This window comes from Triplophysa dalaica, chromosome 10, assembly GCF_015846415.1.
Source record: "Triplophysa dalaica isolate WHDGS20190420 chromosome 10, ASM1584641v1, whole genome shotgun sequence".
Lineage (NCBI taxonomy): Eukaryota > Metazoa > Chordata > Actinopteri > Cypriniformes > Nemacheilidae > Triplophysa > Triplophysa dalaica.
Window position 1 is genome coordinate 19,670,326 of NC_079551.1, and position 24,364 is coordinate 19,694,689.

At 37.7% G+C, this 24,364-nt stretch overlaps 1 protein-coding gene across 5 annotated transcripts in view; it reads left to right on the top strand.

The window, feature by feature from the left end:
* Positions 1–24,364, top strand: part of grip2b (glutamate receptor interacting protein 2b) — a 95,844-nt gene that overhangs the window by 41,539 nt on the left and 29,941 nt on the right. For 2 of the 5 annotated variants that reach the window (XR_008907727.1, XM_056759071.1), the window contains exons 2-3: positions 22,631–22,711; positions 23,291–23,426. Coding sequence is in view for 4 of the 5 variants with exons in the window: in XM_056759071.1 (XP_056615049.1) it covers positions 22,631–22,711; positions 23,291–23,426 (217 nt within the window). In the remaining variant the exon portion in view is untranslated. Of the gene's footprint in view, positions 1–7,659; positions 7,781–22,630; positions 22,712–23,290; positions 23,427–24,364 lie in introns of those variants that run through there. The other 3 variants (XM_056759073.1, XM_056759074.1, XM_056759072.1) reach the window with 3 other exon arrangements.

Sequence of the window (24,364 nt, forward strand, 5' to 3'; positions counted from 1 at the left end):
AAAGAGGCATCCCTTCTCCATTCATTGGGTATTACTGCTTCAGGATTGTGCATGTGTTTTACAGAAATCCTACAAAGTTAATCATGCTTATTTCCTTTTTTTTAACATATTTTTTTCATAGACTGATATTTTTTTGCTTAGAATCTATCAACAAGGATTCCGTAAATATAAACAGATGGTTCAATATAATCGTAACAAATTCATTCCCTGAGCATTTTTATGTCAGATCCATAATGCAAAATGACACGTCCATAACACTGGAATTGCCCAGACAGTGAAGTAATGTAGTGGATCTAAAATACACATTTTGCAATTATCAAACAATTCCTGTCATGTAAGAAGTGTGATTTAACAGCACTAAAATGTTTCACTAGTTTAAGTGTGTTTTGCATCAGTGTAATAGTATGGTGCAAAATAAACAAAATAGTCGGATATTGGTCTATGAAAGCAATATAAAACTTATTGTTCATTTATTGTTGAAATAAACTGACCATACAACAGCATCATTGTGATATTTCTAAAGAATTTGTGTAAATATCATGCAGCTTTGAGGCCCAATCATAAGAAAGAAATTGTATTTAATTTTTTATATAATAAAAAAATATTCAAAGCTTATTAAAATCTCCTTTGTGTTATGTGAATAAAAATAACGGTCATCATAGTAGCCTTAATTTATGATAATTTTTTTAATTAAATAAAATATTGCAATAGTGAGAATCTAATGAGAAATCAACATGAATCATCGAAAAAATGAAATGCATAAAAAACTGGATGCATAACGGTTATGAGAATTTATGAGCATATGTGCTTAGTGATCTTAAAAATTGCCCAAAATTAATATTTTTGCAGATATTAAGTTGTTTCCTGATGTTCCGTGAGGTTCACTGGAGAATGATGCGCTATAGGTACTGTGAGATTCACTGTGTGTGCGCGTATGTGTGTGCAACAGTAGGTCCCTCATCCTTTATGTAGGATTCCTTCCAAGCTACAGTGAGTCGGAAATGAGAAGCTAAAAAGACAGATAGAGTGAGCTTCCATCTGAAGGGTTTTTGCTCTGTGTAGGTGATCATGAATGCTTCAGAAGGAATAGCTAATGAAACATCAAACAACATCTGAGAAACATCAACAAGAGATTTGGACAAACTCAACTGGCCCTGGAGTAAATAGTCATAAATGTCATTTTATCAATTGGTCATCAGTGTTTTGAGTCTGAATGAGATTTGGAATGGGATGAAATGAACTGAACTGAACAAACTATGACAAGCTGTGAACAAAAAAGCTTGTTATTCGAAAAAAATTATCTGTAGATTGGTTAACCTGCAGATTCTAATAAAGAACAATTGATTTTAATGAATCATCGATCCATTGAATCAGTATTTCAGTATTTCTTTTTATGATATATTTTCATATTATTCACTTCTTATAAACCTTCACACTGCACTCACTCGTTTCCTGCATTTGGCCCATCATGTAATGTAAGATGTGTTAATAACGTGTTTCCATTGGCCGTATTTTCAATGCGCTATTTTAATTTGCGTATCTTGAAGGGTAATGAAAACACAGCTATTGTTTATGGTGTGAACAGGCCTTGATAGTGTAACCCGCAGAAAAGGTAATTGAATGGAGTAATTTTATTGGAGTTACTGGATAAAAAGCTCTACAACTAATCTTATAGTGTATTCAGAGTCTGTACCTGGTACTTAAATGACTTCAGGGGTGATGTCTGTCTTTAAACCTAATTAAGACATGTAGAAATGGCCCAGATGTATGCAACTGTTGATCTGTCGACACACACCTGAAAACATTGGCACATTTGAGAGATTAATAATAGCTTGCGCACAGCATGAGCCAGGTTTCATCAGTGAAATTTGATTTCATTACCGTTTCGTCTTGTTATTAACCTAACATTTTTTTCAAAGCTTTAAACTGTTTTAATACTTCCCAAATGTAGCTACTGTAGATAATAATTTAAATAATTCATAAAGCCCATTTCACATTTGCGTCCGAAATTTCTGCACGTTAAAAAATAAAAACGACCTCACGTTGTGTCAATCACATTTACACACTGCCTCCGATATTTTTGTCCGTCATAAAAAATTCGGACGGGGTTCGATCTTCTATATTTTTAAACTGTCAAGAAGTTACAATGGCCTAACAAGGCCTAACAATTCGAGACACCATACAAACAAGAGCCAAAAACGAAAAAAGTAAAACGCATACGAAAATTTCGGAATTATATGCAAAGTCTTTTAATGTACATATTTTTCCAGTCACCACTTAAAAAGGGACATTTTTCTTGATTTACAACTCCAATTTTTTTATAACAGTGAAGTGTAAATGGGCTGTTTATCTGTCAGATGTTTAGTCAAACTAAATAGTTTCTCATTCATAAAAAGTTTTCACTTAGACCATTCATACTGCCAGAAAATTTTAAAGCAATTAGAAAAACATTATCACACTGATAAGTACCGTAATCAGGTCACACATCATTAACTGATAATAATTCATGAAAAGGCAGTTTCCTCCTTTTGGCCACAGTTTTAAATCCTGTAAAGAATATCTGATATATATATAGTATTTCCACTTCCTTTATGCACTAGGAACAGTACAGCGCCAATTATATTCTTTGCCAATTTCCACAGGAGATTAATTAAATTTTTATAAAAGATTGTTCTTGCAAGCCGGAAGATCTGCAGTGAGGTGAAAACCATTTTCAACTTCAAGCATTTCAGGAAAGCAAATTATTTTCAACTCAATCTTTTGGACAAACTGATACACTGTTTGAGTGAATTTGGGACTCGATTGTGGTTTAGCAAGGCATGAGTACTCAATGCCATGAGCTTCGTTCTGCTGCAGAACACAGAAGAAGATATTTTGAAGAAAGTTGGTTACCAAACAACATTGACCCCCATTGACTTCCACAGTAAAACAACATTTCTCAAAATATCTTCTTTTGTGTTCCACAGGTTAAAGAGCCATATACAGGCGTTGAATGACAAGAGTTTAAATAAATGATGACAGAAAAATTTGGTGTCTTTGAGATCATTTACATGTATAAACTGCACATCTAAAGTGAAACCTCAGTCTGAACAACATAATGTTCCATCCTGCTTTTCTTAATGTACTAAAAATCAGAAATCGTTCATTTATCAAATCTTCAAGGCACCTCAGTCTTTACATCCTTTCTGTGAGTCATGATGTGGACTTGAAAAGATAAGTCTTATTGAAAGAAGTTAGCACACATTTATGATACTTTTATGGTGCTTTTAGTCAGATTATGCAAAAAATGTACCTTGTATAAACATGTGTTACCCCATTAAGAGTGACATGATAAAATGTTCATTTTTGGCTGTAGTATTTCTCCAACGCATGCTTCCTACACTGTTTATGAATTGGCACCTTATTTTCTGCGAATCATTTTGCGACCTCCTGTTGGCCTCATGAACCAGCCGTACACCGCATTTCTCTTAAAGAAGACGAAACGGCTCCTTTGACAGCCCTCAAGCTAAAACTGCAGAGCAACAAGGTTCAGTTAAAGCCTAATCTATCTGAGCTATTCTCTCCTCACCAGCAATCCAGATTACACCGGCACGTCAAGAAGGCTTTCGTTTGCTTCCACGCACAAAAAAGTGCCGCAAAATATGGAGAAAAATACCTAAAGCTGCTGAGACGTACGCGCTGTTATTTGTCCTCAATGTGTCAGGTTGTTGCATGTTATCTGAGCAGGGCCGAGAGATCCAACAACAGCTTTAATTTCAGGGAATGGAGGAGAAATGAAAAGCAAGAGAGGGGCTTTTTGGGCGTCCATTTGCATTTTAAGTGCAGGTTTAAAATCACAGTAACCAGCTGGCTGGAGAACCGCTGGTACTCCTAAATATACCATGATGCGTTGGTCCTTTTTTTGATTCTAATGTATAAAAATTTGTATGAATACATACTGTACAACTTTTGAATCAAATATTCTGAATTTGAGTTTTTATATTGTTGACTATTGGCAGAGTCAGATGTTTCGTCCCAATTCGCCTACGTATACGATCCCCTTAAGTTTGTACTGTTTTGTTATGGAAAAGTATATACATTTTAGTGCTTAGCAAAATTGTATGGACGCGCTGCGATATACCAACGCAAAACGGAAGTGGCTGTTGTTGCCTAAATGACACTGTGATCCTTAACTGTCACAAACATCAAAATACAGATCGTCCTTGCATTTAAGTAGTTATTCATTCATTATTTTGTATGTATGGTTTACTGTATGGATACATTTATTAATTTAGCGAAGCATCTTTTATTTAATTGTATTAATGTAGTGTATCGTCACTAAACTCCTCCTATTCGCTGTGAGTTGTGGGCAATATGACGTTAAGTGACGTTAAGTGTCCTTGGACACCGGAAACAGTAGACCATCTGGGTACTTTGGGAATACTAATTACAGCATACTGTGATGTGGGACATACTTATTCTATTTTTGAATACTATTAAGGACGGATAGTATGCAAATTGGGACGCAGCAACAGTCTGTTAAAGATGCAGTCCGCAACATTTGCCTCTTTTTCGCCATCTCTGTTTGAAACATAAAATTGCACGTTATTTTACGTACAGTTTTTTTTTTTACCAATTTTTAAGTATTTGGTCAATAACTGTTTTTATTTTCAACCCAAAAGTGACAGATTGCGGCTTTAAAATGTCATTATATTGCCTAGCGATCTCAGGTCAACAACCGCATCATTTCCATTGCATCACACTAATCTAATCTAGCCTAAAGTGCAAAGGTTGACGCTGTTCGTCGTTTCCCCGCAGGGCACCGAATCGATGGTTTCAGCACTTCAAAGCTTTTCTATTATAAAATTTTCTCTATAATAATTGGCTATTAATTATCGTTTACATCATCAAAGAGCCTCACATACGACTCATTATCTGTGATGTGTAATGTGGTAATTCATTTAATAGTCTGCTAGTTTGTCAGCTATTTCATTTGCGAAAAGATGTTCTGATATCAAACGCGTCCCTGGTGTAACATCCTTTAAACGTTTCAAAAACGCTCTCGACAATATTATATAACACACATAAAACGAATGAAAGCTACTGAGTAATTGTACAGTAGATTATGTGAATTCACTCGATGTGCCATTACAAATCATTTAAAGAGGCTAAGTCGTCTCGTGACATGTTTAAGAGCGTGATATAATAACGTTGAGTGGAAGCGTATCCATATCCTCGCACCTTTGCTTTTAAACTGCATTGTGTGATGGATGGCTGACTAGCAAATCATGTAATGAATAATCCTCAGACTCTTCAAACGCTTTGGTTGAGGAAGGGGGGATTGCAGTGGAAAAGATGCTTGATAAAAAAACGTGGGTCTGCTGCAGACATAAATCAAACTCAGCCTTGCAAATAAAGCAGAATTAGAGCTGTGTTGTGTAACCGTTTCTGCAAATGAGAAAGTTCAGATTATTTCAGGTTTAGTCTACCGTCTAGACATTGAGTTTAATAATGGATCGCCAGGACGGAAGAGGGGTGGAGTTTAATAATACATCTATACTGATAAAGACACTTGTTTGTGCTTGTTGTGTCTTCTGTTGTGCTGTTAAGTCATTTATGGGTTTACACATAAGACTATTTTAAAGATCCAATGAAATGCTTTCACTTTTCTAAGATTTCTATAGAGCAAAAATGATTTTTTTTCTTATTCAAAAGCTATCTGACGATAAAGGCATTTTTTTAAACTATCGACAATCAGCACCAGTTTGTTCCATATTAATAGTCATTATATGAATTACTAATACAGATTAATTATATAAATTGTATAATAGGTTTATTATATGAACCTTGTAATCAATAATCGGCTGTCAGTATCGGTGGAGAAATTTTGTATCGTTGCATACCTAGCTATTTGCTATATGATGTTGATGGCGGGTGATGTAAGACGGGACGTTCTTAATATGAAATTCTTTGAGAGTCTTTTAAAGATTTGCACTGCCTCTTCTGGAGTTTTAATTGGTGTATATTGAAGCATGAGGGGATTGTGGTTGCAAAGCAGTTCCCTACAATACCTAAGGGTTCACCCAAAAATAGCAATTCTACAGTTCATTTATCTCATTCAAAACCTGCACATGACTCTGTTGAACACAAAAGAAGATATTTTGAGAAATGTCCCAGGGTTTTTTGGGTTCACACAATGAAAGTCAATGGGGGCCAGTGTTGTTTGTTTATCAAAATTCTTCAAAATATCTTCTTTTGTGTTCTGCAGAAGAAAGAAATTCATAGAGGACTGGAATGAAACGAGGGTTTATAAATGATGACAGAAATTGTATTTTGGAATGATTTGTATCTTTAAAGCATTTGCGGTCATAACAAACAACAATAAGGATAACAAGTGTAAAACAAAGCCTGTTTTGCAGTGCTGATCTTATCTGACTTCTCCGATCAGGGTTTGGCACGGCACAGTGAGACAGATAGTGAGATACAGAGGCAGATGGGAAACAGACTCTGTTGGAGCTGTTGGAAGGTTTTTAGTCATGCCTCCTGTCAGAGGGGCATGATGGGTCACAGGGAGCTGGGAGGAAAACGGGGCAGATCATGCCTGATTCAGGGTTATAGAGTTGCTCTGGGAGGCAGGAGAAGGGGGGCTTTGAGTGGTTTGGTTTGGAGTTGCTCTGTCATCGCTGGTATTCGTTAAAATGGCTCCCGGGAGGGACCTGAGATGAGGGCAGAAAGAGGAGAACGCCCACTTTCTCTCATCCACTCATTCATTTTTTATGTTGGATAAGCGATCCAGTATGCCATTTTTATTATGCTCAGTTTAAACCGTATTTGATACTTAAAATTAAAATGAAATGAGTCAGTTTAACAGATCATTTCATTTGAAATACCCACATGCTGAATTTAGAAGCTGTGTTATTAAAGGGATACTCCGGCGATGAATCAAAATTCATCTTCAGAAAAAATTAAGAAGTTTTAAAGAGGTCCGGGAGCTTTCTGACTCCATCCATAGACTGGCGTTCGAAGCGCAGAATACTCTCTTTATTTTTTCAGACCTCAAAATGGGGAAAGAAAACAAGCTCATATTCACTTTTGAGCAATACAATAGTTATAATTGTACATATATTTAGGAAAAGTTCAATTATTTTTCCATGTGATAACCTGATATCACAGTTTTCATGTGTCTTGTCATGCTGACACATTGCTGCTGGATGAATTTGTGTCACTCCTGAGGTTTGATTTGTTGGAATTTAGCAAACAGTGGACTGGAATGGCCACAATACATCTAGAAATGTTGATACAGTAACTCGGCAGCAGTAGTTTGACTGAGAAACTACCTCCAAGGTCTCTAGTAATCTTTTCAAATAATATCAAATTTTTATCAATCAAGACTTCGAAAGATCTCAATCGGCACCTTTTTCCAAGAATGACCCTGAAACAACAGCCTTAAGGTAACAAGCAAAGACATCTGCTGGTTACTCTTTTGCAAAAGCAAACAGCACTTTAGCATCTCTTACGTCCAGCGAAAAAATTCCTTTCTTTATGCTCCAAGATTTACAGCCGCGTGAAGCGAATCAAAGGAGGAACCAAAAATCTGCAGGGGAGGAGGGGATGGTACAGCCTCACTCGGCTGAAAGAAAGCCTGTGTAGTGTTACGGAGGTGAAAGAGAGAGAGAGTGTGTAAGAGAGACACTACACACGCTGGGCTGTACCGTGTGACCAGACGCACAACTGCGTGTGTGTTGAATCGAGCACGCCAACATGCTTTGTGGTTTACGACGGGATGTGAAGAACAGCTTTGGTGAGAATTGCACTTTAGTGTCTTAATCACTGTGATTTAAAGAGATCGGTGACTGTAAACTGCAGGTGCGTTCATGAGTTTATAAGAGATGTCTGTTAGGATATCTGAAATCTGTTGAGATGAGGTTAGTGGAGATGAAGTTTTTCTCTGTTTGAACATGTATTTTTTTTTGGATCTTCTAAGTCGGATTGTGTTGGTTCTTATGAAGTGGTGAATGGATAGTGACATCACATTTCAATAAGTTATTGACTGTTGTGAGAGGACTAATTATGTATTTTTAATGATGTCTGTTAACATTGGTATATCTTATGCTAAAATGTCTATTTTAAAGATTCTTTTTCTATGTTTTATTTTATTTCTGATGACACTTTGAAAGATCACAGGTAGCTTTACACATAGCACCAGCTACATATGGAAAGTGTAGCCATTGATGAAAGTGAATATATCTGAATATGAAATAAAATGTTATATTAAGACAATATAGTGTATCGTGATAAAAGTCCTTGCAATTGTCCTGATTTGTGTAAATCACTATTATATAACATATATGTCACATATTATATGTCACAGATGTGTAATGCAAAAAAATGTATATACTTAAATGGATCAATTTCCGGTCACACTTTGGATAAGTGTCCAATTCTCAATACTCGATATGACGTTTGCCTAAGTAAACTATTAATTATTGTTTAAGGTAGTTGTAGGGTTTTGGACAGGATTAATGGATTTAGGAGAAGGTCAAGTAGAAAAAGGCATTATAGCGTGCTTTATTAGCGCTAATAAACAGCCAATAAGCATGCTAATTAGAATTGGACCGCAATCTAAAGTGATACCCAATATGCATTCATCACTGTACTATTAAAAAAGTGACTAAAAAGTTGTATTGCGGTAGTTTGCGGTAGTGTAATACAATAAATGGGCAAAATGCTGTATACTAATGAGAATTTAAAGAAAAAGCCTGTCACGTTTAGTGGGTACACAATGCACACGAGAAGGATAAGTATTCCAAAGAGTAGTTGTTTTAATTAATCCACAACGAATAACAGAAAACTCAGGAGCCAAACACACGTTAACATAAAACAAAACTGGACAACCAAACGGGAAAAACACAGGGCTTATATACACAATGGCAAACGTAATCAGTGTAAACAGACAGTGAACAAATTAATAACTATGGAAACAAATGAGGGTACACAGTTTAAACGGAAACAAAGAACTAAACCAAGACAAAACGTAACATGACCGTGACTTTATTCCCCCCTCCCGGAAAGGCGCGTCTCCGCTCTGAAAAAGTCCAACAGAGAAGGGAGGGGGGTCAGGAGGTGAACAAGGGGCAGGCAGGGGACAGGCAAATGGAACAGTTCATGGAGCCAGGGTGGTGATGATGATGAGAGGAGCCAGGAAGGAGTCCGGGGCAGCAGGTGCCTGGTGGAGGTCCAGAGACCAGCCAGAACAGTGGCCCACTGTGGAGTCGCCGGTGGGAAGAGCCATGGTGGAGATGGGAGAGGCGACACCAGGTGGACGGCACAGGCAATCGAGGCAAAGGTGGGGATCCAGAAGACTGCCAGAGCGACCGCGGATGATGGTGGAGCCAGAGGGAAGGATTGGAGTCCCGAGGCAGCGAATAGTCGAAGACTGACCAAGGCGGAGCCGGAGGGAGCCTGGTGGAGTTGGTGTGATTGGTCGGAGCGCCGAGGTGGAGTTCGGTTCTCGGAGGCTGGAGGCTAACCCCGTGGTAGCTGGAGATCCCAAAGCTCATCTGCACCAAAGGCGCTGGGATGCTGAGGAGTCTTCAGGTGCACACGGATCAAGGGTTGATGGACTGGTTGGCAGAGACAGAGGAGACGGGAATGGTAGGCTGGGCGGGACCTTCTTGGAGTCTGGAGAGGAGGTGCTAGCTGAAGGAGAGCTGGACCGGACCAGCAGGTAGGGTTAGAGCCATATTTCCACTTCATTTGCCCAGTCAACAATCGCAGAGTCCAGTAACAGCTCATCCTCAGCAGCGGGAGTGTGGGCAGGGCTTCCCTCTTGGCCCTCGATCTCCATGAGAACTCCCACGGCGATGAACGGTATTGTCGGCTCACGCACCTGGTCAGACGCGTCTTGAGGCTCAGGCTCCAGGGCGATGACAGGCTCAGTCGCAGGTTCGCAGGCTGGCACATGCGTCGCTGCGGGCTCAGGTTTTTCCATTTGCATTGGGCTCAGGCAGTTGGCTGGCCGATCACTGGTTCAAGAGTGGGGCTGGCGATGTCATAGTAACACTACCATGAGAACATCGGTTTATTTTACCCAACATGGCAACTTAATGGTATTCTTAAAAAAACTCATTAAAGTACTATCCTTTTGTACTATGTAATTATCCGGTACCATAGGTGTACATTACATCAATATATTCCAACATGATGCCGTCACGGTACCGCCACAGTAAAACTGCCACACTAAAAACATCTTTGTAAAGCCCTCGTTATTCTGGCAATAAAGAGTCTGTGTATACGTCGTTATTCCCGTTTCATGTGTATAAACTAACATCACCGTCACATGTATGTCGATTTGTCAGTGTAATCTCTCATGAGTGAGGCTGCATTGGGAGGTGAAGCTTATGTTTATGGGCTCTGCTGAGCGAGTCAAGGGACGATGATCTAATGAAAAGAAGCAGAGGAAATGGTCACGCTACAGAGCTCGGTCTAATGTTCTCCCAGCGGGAGCCACACACGAGCAGAGAGTCTGTGTGTGTGTGTGTGCTTGTAATGATGCTCATACACTTACATGTGAGCAGGCGATAGATAGAGAGGTCTTATCTTATTCATCAGAAGCAAGCTCTGCCATTTCTGTATTACCTGAGCTGACACAAATGCCATACAGGTTCAAACACGCGCATGCCAGGTTTCTTCCTCATAATCAAGTACAATCCCCTAAAAAATCTTGGATGCTAAGAAACGGATGTCATATAAGCATATTCAAATTGCTTATTTTTATTTATTCTGTGTGATTTGTGTGATGCTAGCAAAAAGCAGCTTAGTAAGAAGTTTGTTTTTTTGCAGTGCAGTGGCAATATTCAAGGAGATGATGTTCCAATTGTATATTAAGGGCGGTATAGAAAATATTGTCCTAACATAAACTATTAGTAAACTACTGCAGTTGAATGTGATAGTAATCATCTCAATTTGCATTGTTCATTTTCTTATATTATTTTAAATTAATTTGTATTTTGTTATATTTTTATTGTTTTTTTTTCATAATTAAAGCTTGTAATGTTATATTTATATATATTATATCAACTGCACAAAATATTGGTTAAATATTTCTGCATCACATGTATCTCTAAACGTATTCACCAAAATAATGAAACGTTTCCTAAACAAATTTCCTTCTGTCCTTCTGTGATTGGCTGGACAAACATATAGTCCCGCCCCAACATTTGCCATCGATTAAGCCAATTTTGCTCTACTGGCTAGGTCTGGATGCTCAGCATCCTTGTATTATACTTAGTACCTTAATATACTATTCTCATTTCCTACTGCAGATGAAACTACGATTACAGAAAATAATTGTAACTTAAAGCAAAGGATTTGGATCATTGATTTGTTTCCCACTTTCAGAAGTCCAGCGTTTGATTCAGCCCCACGCCACTGAAAATAACATTGATAATTGCATTTGAATGGTGTACCTTTAGGCATCTCTGTCAACTCGAACAACAACGATGATGCCGGCAGCCGCCTCTCTGCCGCCCACGCTGAACGCTTTGACACAGCTTATAATGTAGAAGATCAGATCGTCCTCCGTCGCCGTGTTTTCCGTGACTAATCTCCCATTTACATCGCTGGCATTTTGAAACCGCTCATTAGACTAATTGTGCCTTGTTTATCCAGATGCCACGTTGCCTGTTGTGTTGAGTTTTGCAAGAGAAAGTTGCAGCGAAAGAAGGTGGACTGCGTGTAATTATACATTTTCAAAGTATATCTTTTTAAATAATAATGGACGCAATCATCGCGCATTTGTAGCGCTGTGAATTGCTTCACGATTGTGGATTGTAGCAGTGTGATGTATTGGGTAGTGGCCTGAATAAGATGCTTTTGTCTCACTTGTTTTCTCAGTGAGACAGATCCATAATTCTGTCTTTCTTTAGTATTTTTTTTAATGAGCAGCTCACAGTTAATATGTAACTAGCTCTGTGCCAAGAGTGCAATGCTGCATATTACAAAAGCTCTGTAATTTTGGGGGAATTAAATGTCTGTCATTCACTGTTTGCGTGTGGAATGTTGGGTTCTGTTCAACCTGATCTCACGTGAACTATTTTTTGTTATTTAAAAATTATATGAATTCGTACTCTGTGATTCAGACAAAAACAAATGACTACTAGAATAAAAGCGTTACAGAAGTAATGTAGGGCTGCAAAATCAATATTTCGATTAATTCTCTCGATTACAATTATTGAACGATTATTTTGTTTTTGTTTATTTTTCTTAGTTTTTTGCCCGCGTAGATCACTGACAAGGTTTGTATTGTAAATATGCCCAACTAAAGGTGGGGTATCTTTTCTAATGAAACATTTCTTATCTCATGTTATTTTTAGATCATCAAAGAAAATACAAGTATTTATGGTTATTTATTGAACATTTCGAATAAAAGACATATTTGTGTTATTTTTGAATCAGCAAATCATCTGTCGGCATGTGTCGTGAGAAATCGGGTGTACTTTAGGACCCTGCATGGAGACACCAGTCCTGCTGTCATAAGAGCTGTCATGTGAAAGAAACAGACGGAGTTTAACAAAGTTTTTATGAGTTGAACGGAGCTTAAAACTCATCAGTCGGTCTAAAGAAATATAAAGTAAACGTGTTTCAGTATATCTGTATTTCTAACAATATGCACTTTTTGGGACTAAAAGTCTTGTCGTCTAAACGGGAACAGACCTGGAAGAATGTCACGTATTAACTGTACCTATCTTTCACGCAAATTACATAAACACAGAATATTTGATTTCCTTTTGAATCGGGTCATTTAAAGTAGGCAGTTTAACCTTTCTTTAGACTTACGTTTCATGTTTATGTGATTAGTATTTGCAGAGTTTTGGATCACTGACACATTTCAGAAATGTGACCTGAGTGGTTCATCCGCACCGTTTATTTTCTTTATTTCACAAAATAACAACGCTTTGATGTTATTGTAAGCGTACACACGTAAAAGTAGACAACTTACAGTTTCTTATAATGTCTTACATATATGTTTATGATAAAAAAGTATCTTTTGCTCTCATACAAAAGTGAGGAATAGCGGTACGCGTCGACATAGTAGTAATTGAAAAAACGTCTTAATGTCGGTTTCGATTACTTTCCGATTAGTCGCCCAGCCCTTTCCTGAAGACCCACCCCTAACCCCGCCCCTAAACCTATTGTCACTGCTGCAAAAGTAAATCATACTAAAATTAGTAAAAATTTGCCATCTTGTAAAATAGTCAGGCTTTTATTGTCAATAGTCAATGGTCATGAGATTGTGTTGGAACGCTTAAGACAAAGATGCGCCGCCACTTAGTGTAAAAAATAATTCTGCAACAACATTTTGCATCTTCTGGTTGTAAATTTAAAATTAACTTACTGAAAACCGAATTACCTTCACAGGTTAGAACAGAGGTTCAAGCCACAATTACTCAAAAACTATAGCTAACTAACGCAATAAAACAAACAAAAAACCACGATAACATAATAAAAAACATGATTTTTGAATTAAAAAAAAAACGGAACCAAACTCTACATATAATTCCCGAAGTGATACTGGTGAATATGGCGTAGCTCTCAACCAATCAGATTCGAGAACCAGAATTGTAAATATGGCTCACAATGGATATAAATTAAATTTTTTTTAGACATGTATATAACACATCTGATTTCACATTAGTACATGTATAACCAGTGATATACAAAAAGGGTAGAGGTGCAGAAAAGTATTAGTGGTGGTGTTTTTTCTTTTTTAAATAAAAAAGAGTTAGAGATCAGTTTAGATATTTATTTAAAAATCCATAAATTAAGCAATAAGCAGAATTAAATTAATCCATTTGGTTCAGCCCTCCATATTTCTCATGTGGCCCATTGGGATTAATTACACACCACTGAATTATAGGAATATTTGAAAATGTCAAGAATGAAAAATAATATAAACTGTAAATTATTATAAAATTGTGTCTTATGACAGTTCGCAAATGTTTTGCTTTTTTTTCAATATAAAGAAGTACTTATAAAACACAGGGTAGAAGGAACTGCATGTTCAAACACTACAGTAGCTTTCAAATTTCAGTTTTGAATAAAAAAAAAAAAATTAATGTGCAAATAATATGTGGCCCTTAACAAGGAATCAAAAACTTGATGTGGCCCTCGACGGTAAAAGTTTGCCCACCCCTGGGTTAGTATGTGTTGTTTTTTCTACCGCTGCTATCCTTCTAGAACCTTGTATCTCTATATTTCGTGATTTGTATTTTTGTCATAAATCATTATTACTAGTCACCCTTTATGTTCTTTCACTGGGTTTTGCAAACATCTAACCAATAAAAAGTATTAAAAACAGCAAATTTGGACAGACGAGGTTTCAGAAGGGCAGCGACAATATGTATTAACTCAATATTGCAGTTTTTTTAAACCGGTTACTTTTGAATCTTGTGTTATCGACAGCATTCATCTCGTTTTATAATGTTAGTTTAGCGATCATAGCGGTCTACACAATAGCATGCAACATTAAGTATTCATTCGTGAGTATAACTGCAGTTACAGATTAGCACAGACAACACTCTTGAGTGTTCACGAGCACCTGCTTGACTGTGTTGCCAGATATGCACGACAAAACTAGCCCAACTGCTAACTAGCCAAACAATCCGTGCCAAAATACCGAAACTTGACTTTTATCTAAATCATCTTACCGATGGGCAGCTGAGGAATAAAATCCTATTGCCTTCTAACCCACAAAAAACTGGCAGCAGTTGTTTAAAAGTATCCCAATTCAAAATTGCACACCTGGCAACACTGGTTCATAGATTGGCTTGAACTGTCCCAGTATGGTGGACAACCTTGGGACAGCGATCCATAGAAACCCAAGTTAATGAGGCATCTATGTAGATAAATTCATAGGTTTCGATTCCTGGGTTTTTCATTCAGAACTTGCAGCAGCAGATGGTTGGATGTGGATGATTACAGAATCGTTCCATGTAAATTACAATCTGCATTCATTTTGTGAGGCAGAGGCTTAATTTCTCCACTTTGTTAAAAATCCATCGGACGGTTTCAAAACAATTACATACATGTTTAACAGCATCTCATTGTATGTGGCCTAACGTGTTAATTGTTTTGTTAAATTAAACAATCGACCACTCGTGAAAATTGATTCGTCCACAATCTTTTCAGACTGCCTTTTATGGCTCTGGGCATCAATTGCTCGATTGGTCTAAACATGTTTGGCCTCTGCATTGTCCTGTTGTCAGGTTATTACTCTCTCCATTTAAAATAGCTGTGAATTACGGTCAAGTGGCAAGGGGTCGGTACACATAACATCTCCTGCCATGAGCAGCAGACAGCCAGGAGTAGAGGCCGGCAGTTAACGTGATGAAATTTGTTCTATGTTAAACCTCTTGTACTTCTTTGTTAGACAAAAAGCACAATCTGCCGAGCATCACATATTTTTTCAACACCACTTTCAACACTAAGACATTTTCAACATTTTCCCTGGCTAGACTCATTAAACATGTCCCAGTGATTCTTAGGATATGGGACACATATGGCAACTTTGATATTAATTGGAGATGATGACAAAAAGGAAAATGCTTTCATCATTTATTCACCCTCATGTCATTCCAAACCTGCGTGACCTGCGTTTCTTCTGCAGAGGACAAAATAATATATTTTGAAGAATGTTTGTAACTTAACAACATTGGCCTATATTGATTTCCAATGTATTAACACAAAAAATGTCATAATTTTGTTTGTATTATATGTCATATACAGGTTTTGAACAACATGAAGGTAAGGAAATGACAACCAAATTTCTTTGTTAGGCAAACTATCCCTTTAAGTGAATCTAGACACTAAATAGGTGGTATAGTGAGTGTGCTTGATGTCTAAAATGCTGTCTCGGTAGGCAACTTGCACTAATTCTCCAACACTCCAATGCAATTCTAATCTGTATGTTTGCTTTTAAAATGTATATTTGTGGAATGGCAACCTCATCCAATGCATATTTTAAGGTAACATCTGTGTACAAAGTACAGGTAGTAATTTGGAACCGTGACATTTAATGGTGTAGTCTGAAGTTTTTTTTGGGGGTTCATGTCAGCAAGTCACTATTGCATTACAAGGAACAAAAAAACAACACAATAGTTGTTAAAAAGCACAGATTTATCTTTTTTGCTTTTTTTATCTTCTACCAGGTATCGTTCTATCCCAGTTTCGGTCTTTAAAAAGTGTCCTTGTGTGCTGTATGTTTGCTGTAATTATAAGAAAAAGAAACCCTCCATAATAACATGGTTTGGACCATTACCCGCTTGAGGCGGACCGCTCATTACTGAAATATTTTATTCAAGGTACATCTCTCAGGAATGCTGAACTTTAAATAACCCCACTCCTTAAAACCCAATCTGGGCCAGAAAACTCCCTGTACTAGTTCGCTCTTGCCCAGCAACCATACAACACTCCTTTGACACATCGTTTTTTACTCACAATCCCTTTAGTGGGGACACTTATAATGATAACGTGGCATAACGCTGTTGGCAGGCAACCCTGCACCGGGGTGTTATACGGACGTGCTTTGATTTAAAATGCTGGTTCCCATCTCACCTCAGTGCGTTTTCCAGGAGCGTTAATTTTAGGCTCACAGGCGGAGGGGCGGTTAAGCCTTGTGTCAAGAGGCAAAACATGCGCCCACATCGAGAGCTTCTGAATGATGACGGCTAACAGCTGTTTGAAAGATTTTCAATAGGGTTAAACCAGAGGGTGCTTCCGTCTCATAGTTGTCAAACAGTCAAATTTTCCTTTTTCGGGTTTTAAAGTATATTGTTAAACTCCTTCTGATTTTAATTCAAGGTCTGAAAATGGTGCAAACCAAGACCTCAATTTGAATGGGTCACAAAAGCCCCATGGTTTAAAAACACTGCCAAAACTTTTGCTTGTAATATTATTTGTTATTGATGTTTATAACTCTTCCCGAAAACTTTCGTAAACGTCAGATTTGATAGTGTTTGTTAATATGTTAATCAATGCCAATCCCAATTTGCATAATCTCCGTCTCTGCACTACAGCTACGCAAATTACGTATCTAGAATGCTGGAATCCTCTGGAATTCATTCTCTGGTTTGGCAACATTATTGCATAAATGCATAATAGGCTGTATGCTTACCAATAAATTAAAGTGTGTCATCCAAAGCGTTTTCAGCCAGCTGTAATAATACCTCTTCTGAAAATGACCAGCTGGTGGAGCTTGAGAGCGCTTTGGAAGCATTGTACGTTTTTCCAGAGACGCTGCTGTGATTTGGAATACACACGACAGTTATATGTTACTATAGTGTCTTATTTTAAATAATATTACTGAATAAACCGTTATAAAAATCCAGTAACCAGCCATATTAATTTCTCCTTTGTTGTGAATGATGGTTGGTCAATGTAGTGTTTTTCCCGCCTCTTTTCTACTGTGGTTGGACAGCTGTGCAAAAAGGACAGTGGCGAGCTCTGTGTTTTACCCAAAATTAAAGAGTAAAAAATGAAAAAAGCATCAAAATGCAATGTCATCAGTTTTTTTAAGAAATACTGAACGTTTTAATATTTTACGCGACATTTACACGTGGTAGGGAGCAGGCGTACATTTTTACACAACGATTTACACAAAAAATCCTTCTGCTCGTGTTTCATGAATGAGGCCCATTGTCTGGATATATAAATTGTTACTGTGGGAAAATATGACTTTGTGTTCATATCCCCCTCCCCTAATTTAAAACATACTATTCTCAATGGACACTAGTTCCAGAGTGCCATACATCACAGCCGTTATAGTTGCCTTGCATTGTTCATGTATGGAAGTGTGGTCATGTGATCACCTGAGATGGATTGTTTCCATATTTAACATCCTTTGTATGTAAATTTGTGCATGGGTGCAGTGCATGTTGAGCTTGCAGAGTTGGGTACCATTGTTTGTGATATGGAACATGTGAAATACAATGTGCTTTAGTTTGTTAGTGTTTTTTGGAAGGTTTTTATTTGGTAATTTTCCACGTCTCTGTGTTTTGCTCCAAGATGTTGCTCTGGGTTTGTTTGCAATCTACGCGTCAAGCACATATCACCTGAGATGCAGGTTTCTTTTCTGGACGAAGCTTCAAGCTGTGTGGTGCTGATAATGTGCCGTAATTACGGTACGACATGTAGAGTTTAAACAAAGAGACTCGAGCTCTACCAGATTACAGCTACAGTATCTTAAGGTTAATTAGAGCCATTCAGTTGAGGGCTTTGCTTTAAAACCAAATTAGTGTAGAGTGCTCACTAAAAGGTATTCGTACCTTATGAACTGAATATATAGGTTTTAAATACAGCCGTTTGTGTTGTACGATGTTATGGTGTTGTGCTTATAACGTTCTTTAATCGAAAATTGTTAATGTCTAATGCAAGCATTATATTTTCATATATTGTCTTATAGACAGTGATTTCCATTCCATTCCATTTTCTACCGCTTATCCGAGCTACCTCGGGTCACGGGGAGCCTGTGCCTATCTCAGGAGTCATCGGGCATCAAGGCAGGATACACCCTGGATGGAGTGCCAACCCATCGCAGGGCACACACACTCACTCATTCACTCACGCACTCACACCCTACGGACAATTTTTTCCAGAGATGCCAATCAACCTACCATGCATGTCTTTGGACCAGGGGAGGAAACCGGAGTACCCGGAGGAAACCCCCGAGGCACGGGGAGAACATGCAAACTCCACACACACAAGTCGGAAGCGGTAATCCCCAACCCTGGAGGTGTGAGGCGAACGTGCTAACCACTAAGCCTCGACAGTGATTAATTTATTTAAATTCTTTTTTGTTATTGTTTTGTTTCTGCAACTTCATGGATGACAGCTCCGCCCAAACAGCGATCTCATTTGCTGGAAGTTCTGTACCTCACGAATATTAATTATCAAACATGGATGAGAAGAGACTAAATATATAAGTTTATAAATCCAAAATTATAGCAATTAGCATAGCGTCTGGTGAGGTATGAGAATAGATAGAATGCACATCTGTATGTGCACACTCTTCAGCTGCGTGGACAGAGAACTACTGTTTTGATTGACTGTGTGGTGGGATTTATTGTCGCGTGGTTCCCCTTTTTGGCCTTAGGAAGGTCCATTTCACTGAAATCTTATGGCAACCAGCTAGCAACCACCTGCAACACGCTAGCAACATCCCAGAACACTCAAGTGTAACAAGAACTTCTCATCTTATTGATCTAAAAATCTAGATAGCTGCGATCCGTAACTTTTTTATGCATAAAACCCGAAAAACTTTTAAGCAAGTGCATTAACAAATAGGGGTTGTTCTAAGACTGGTCCTTGACTAACATAAATGTTCAAAAGCTTTTCAGATCCGATTTTACACATCTAAAAATAAATATACAGTATGTAAAGTAACCTGCAATTTCAAACAGAGATGGCGATAGAGGGACAAAAGTTACAGATTGTAGCTTTAATGTACTTAAGCTTTATTAGCTTTATTGTTTCTGTTAAGCTGTGTGCAGTAGAAATGATTTAGATATATTTTTGTTCAGAAGCATCTTGCAAATTCAACACCATAAACATTATTATTGGTCTTAATTTGAATCGAGTCTCACCTTCTTGTGTACAACATTTATGTTTCTCTGTAGCCCCTCAATCTGTTAGCTAGGCCGAACGAAAATGTTTAAATGCAAACATTAAAATTATAAAATGCCACTTTAGTGACAAACACGCGTGACTCTGTCTCTTGTGAGTGAGGTTCCCATCACAGCTAAAGCACCTTGTTTGATAGATTGACGTAGGAAGCTTTCCAAAACCCCTGAGCGTGCAAGAAGATTAGCCGAATGCCGCTCACTGTGAATGGTGATACGATGAAGTTTTCAGCATGTCGAGATGAGGGAGTCATGCTGTATGTTTGGTGATGGTTAGCACTGGAGGCTAATCCCAACGTTTATATCTGTCAGTAATAACTTTTCACAAATACTACAATAAACACTTTAGATTGCTCCCTGCAGACCGTCTAGTGTGTTTCTGGACTTATTCTGTCAGTCGGTGAGGGCTCCATGGGATTTGTATCTCATTTTTATATAGTCACACGGTCAAGCAACAAGTCACATCAGGGAATTCGTGATTATAGCAGCTTAAATGCATTGCTGCGTTGCGGACCGCACAAATGAGAATGTGTTGTGAGGCGTTCAGTTCTGAGGAAAAAAGCCAAAATGGCACAAGATGGCTGGACATTTTAGTTTTTGGTGTTGTTTGCTCAACCACGTGTTAGTATAATCTTAAAGTCCAAATTTGTTCAAATGTGGCACTAATGCCGGGGCCTCCCGCAAGATAATGGGGCCGATTTTTCCACTTCCGATAATCCTGGGTAATTTCCCCATGATCTTAAATGGCTCTAATGATTATCTTATCAGATTTCCCTGTGGTGTGATGTGTGTTAAGAGTGAATGAACCTGATCGGAAGAAAATCGGAGCCGGCCTGATCGCGAATCAGAAATCCTGATCTGCGGGGGAAACCCCGAGGACAAACGCACAAGAACTCTTTTTCTCCAACAATACCCAATTAGACCCAATAAGCCCATCTGAAATAAGTATAAAAGTTATCACTTCAAAAAACCCTTTTCTTTCTTCTGTCAATTTTCTGTCAAAAGTATACAAACACTATCATTGCAATTAGCAATTATTTCAATAAAAAATAGGCTGTGTGCAAGTGACGGTAGTGGTTGGAGTCAAGTGTGCAGATGCTTTAAGGTGGAACAGAAAAAATGGTGGAGCCTGTAAACTCCGTCAGGTGATAATGTCAGCAGCTATTTTTACAAAACTGTATTAACGTTCTTTTTTAATTACTGTGAAGACATAAATACAACAATATTGAGTTAGAGTAAAATTGTATCTAGTGCTGTGCCACCTCAAATGCTTTTTATTCAGATGCGACTTCTCTACAATAAAATTACATAACAGGTTATATGTACGCATTTGTTTATATTGAAAACATATATAATAAACAAAGCGTACAGTCAATAAAAAACGTATTCTCAAAGAGAATTTGCAAGATTTCCTGTGTTCACAGTCAGGCCTGTGTTTGAAAATCTCTTTGTGTGTTGTTTGCTTTCTTCGGCACATCACGGCGCATCACACATCATAGGAGCAAGACGAATAAATCTAGGATTTTATGTCCTCATTTTTGTGGTCTCTCACAGTTTGAAACTTTCTTTGAAAGAATGTTCATACTTCTTTCCATCAAACAAGTTGGTTTTACAGAAGTTGGAATGACATGAGAGGGAGTGAACAATGATAGAATTTGATTTTATGGTTAACTGTCCCCTGAAGTCACTAACAGACCGCTGACAAACATATCGTAAATGTAATACTCGCAGCTGTGAGTTTTACATTATTTTGGATTTCATTGTTTGTTTTTGTGAAAGATTGAACTGAACCGTTCCAAACGCATGAAAACATCAGAGAGGTTTAGTGCGGAGGAACTCCAAACACAACAGAAATTTTAGATTTATGTAAAAAAAGTTTGAAGAAATTAAGACTGTGGGGCTCATGAATGTTTCATCTGTTCAAAGTAAAACGAGGAAACTCAACCATTCGGCTTAGTGGGAAAAAAATCCTGCAACGTGTCTGTCACTCAAATGTTTTTTGTAAAGACTGATTTGGTTTCTCTGAATATTCCTTCAGCATTAAATGAAGTACAGTACACTTGTTTATTTGAATACTAAGCTTGAAAATAATAAGATGAAATGAATACATTCTGAATACAGTCTTGTTTCCTGAAAATACAAAAATTAAAGCGAGTTTGCTTAAAACTCCAAATATTTGTCAATGGGATAAAAAATCAACCTATTTCAAAGGGAAAATATGATTTGTTTTCTTTCCCCAATGGCAAATATTTTTTCTTGTGCTAAATAACAACTAACTTAATTTTAAATGATTGTTTGTTTGTTTACTTTCAGAAAACAAACGATGTATCTTGATGGTAAAGTTAATGAAGGGGTGGTTTCCCAAACATGGGCTTAAACCAAGTCCCGACTAAAATGTTAGAGGTGTCTAGATCGAAATCAACTTGCACAAACACATCATAAATATAACAGTGAGATTGTTTTGTCTCAAGAAATGCACACAGTAATGTTTTTTTTGTAAAGTATGTTTTCAGAAATGACAATTTAACTAAGGCCTAATCCTAGTCCACTCAAAAATCATGTTGTTATTGTGCATTTCAATAATATCAAGCAGTTGGGTTGTTTTGATTAAGTAATAATAAGTTAAAAAAACAGCTGTGTTACACAATAGAACACTTTAAAAACATGATAACATAATAAAAAACATGATTTTTGAATTGAGTCGTCTGTTTGCGAATAAACTTTGTACTTTGTTTATTGTTTATACTGGAAGACAAGACAAAATACTAAGTGCGAAATTCATTCTCTTGAAGTGAAGAGAGACTTACAATAGTGAAAACGCTTTATTATATTGTTTTTATATCTTGCACAAAGGAAAGTTATATCCCAAATGAAAAAAAATAATAATTACAGAATAATATTTTTCACACTTCGTCTTAAAATGGGTGGCTTTTCTCTATGGTTTTGTACAATAATAACGGACTCTTATCCAACAGATGATGGCCCGTACTCCAAAGGGAACAAGGACTCAACAGGGCCTGACAACTCACTCATATCCAGAAGACAAAGCATCCCAGGTACACCCAATTCCATCTCTTCTTCTGTTTGTACCCACACCAATCCTCATGCCCACCGTAGGGCGAGTCATCCTATCCGCAGCATATACTGTAGTTCTTTTAATGTCGGGATTGTGTTTCTGTCTTTTCCCATCGGGGATATTTGAGTTCTTCTTGCCACATTGACTCAGATGGGTGTTTGAGATTGGGGTTCGAGGCTGTTGCTAACAGTGTTCTCCAGATGTTCCTGCGGTTCTTGAAAAGCATCTGAATCACACTGCTTGCTAGAAGCACTGCTGATCCGAGACTTCTTTCTTCTTTAAAACTAATTGGATTAGCTTAGTCAACTGGAAGTAAAAGTGTATTAAATAAATCACGTCATTTCGCTTTCTACTGTCAGAAGTTAAACATTGTGATCCGTGAATTGTAAAATGAAGGGTTAACCCTTTAACTTTTGCATACTCATTTTAAAATCATCAACCATGTGATATGAGGGCAGCCAATCACAGAATGATCCATGATACGTGGCCTTCCATGCTGACTTCTTTCTCCTGTACGTGTGTGTGTGGTTGTGTGTTCGGCTGTTGTGTTTTCGGGCAGAAGAGCTGCGCGGGGTTACGCTTGTTGAGTTGATTAAGAAGGAAGGAAGCACTCTGGGTCTCACGATCTCGGGCGGAACGGACAAGGACGGCAAACCCCGAGTCTCCAACCTACGACCGGGTGGGCTTGCGGCTAGGTGAGGGCTCGACCTGACACCAAAGATAAACCCTGACATATTCATCCAAGAGTTAAACATAAAACACACACAAACTCTCAGCAATATTGTTGCATTTGTCACTGACCTAAGGCTTGTACGACAGCCAGATTTAAATCGGCCAATCACAGGGCAGCTACATAATCACCTGACATTCACAGATATTGATCTGACGAGTCATAAAATATGGATGATTGTTAGCTGAAAAACTGTAGATTGTAGGTGACAACTTTTACCCGAATGGGCTCTATAGCAACACATAATAGAGTCATAATTTGCTAAACATTTTGGAGTTAAATCAAGCTAAACGCAACATTTATGTTTATGAAAACTGGAATTTGATAAATTGTCCTTAGATTTGTATGATATTGTGTCATTTTAAGATCATTTATCATATCCTAATTTCTGTTAACTTCAGTTTAGAGTCATGTCTTCAAATAAAAAAATGACAAAAGTGAAAGTGTTTCCATCTTTTGTTTATGTTTCCTTGCGGCTGGTATGATGTTGTTTTGGAAAACTTCTGGGCTTGTGACAGATTTTTTGTGAGGCATCATTGTGCTAACTCATGTTGGCCTAGAGGACAAAGAGAATGACTAGCACTCATTTGTCTAATTAGCATCTAAATGAGCGTTTTTATACTGCCTGTGGAGTGTTTGCTACAGATAAAGAGTTCTCGCTTTGCCTTTACGTTCCATTGAAAAGATAATTATGTTTTTGAGTTCCACCGTTGACGGGCAGCTTGTCCGGACCATCAGAAGTTGATTGATTCATTTGTCCATGTTTAATGCAGAGAGTGTTTAAAAATGCTAATAAGCTAAAAATGCTATGCTTTTCAATGCTTTTGTTACAATGCAAATACTCAATTGGTAGTGGTAAAAGAGAAAATGTAAATCTGTATGGTTGAATTAGACATTTTTATT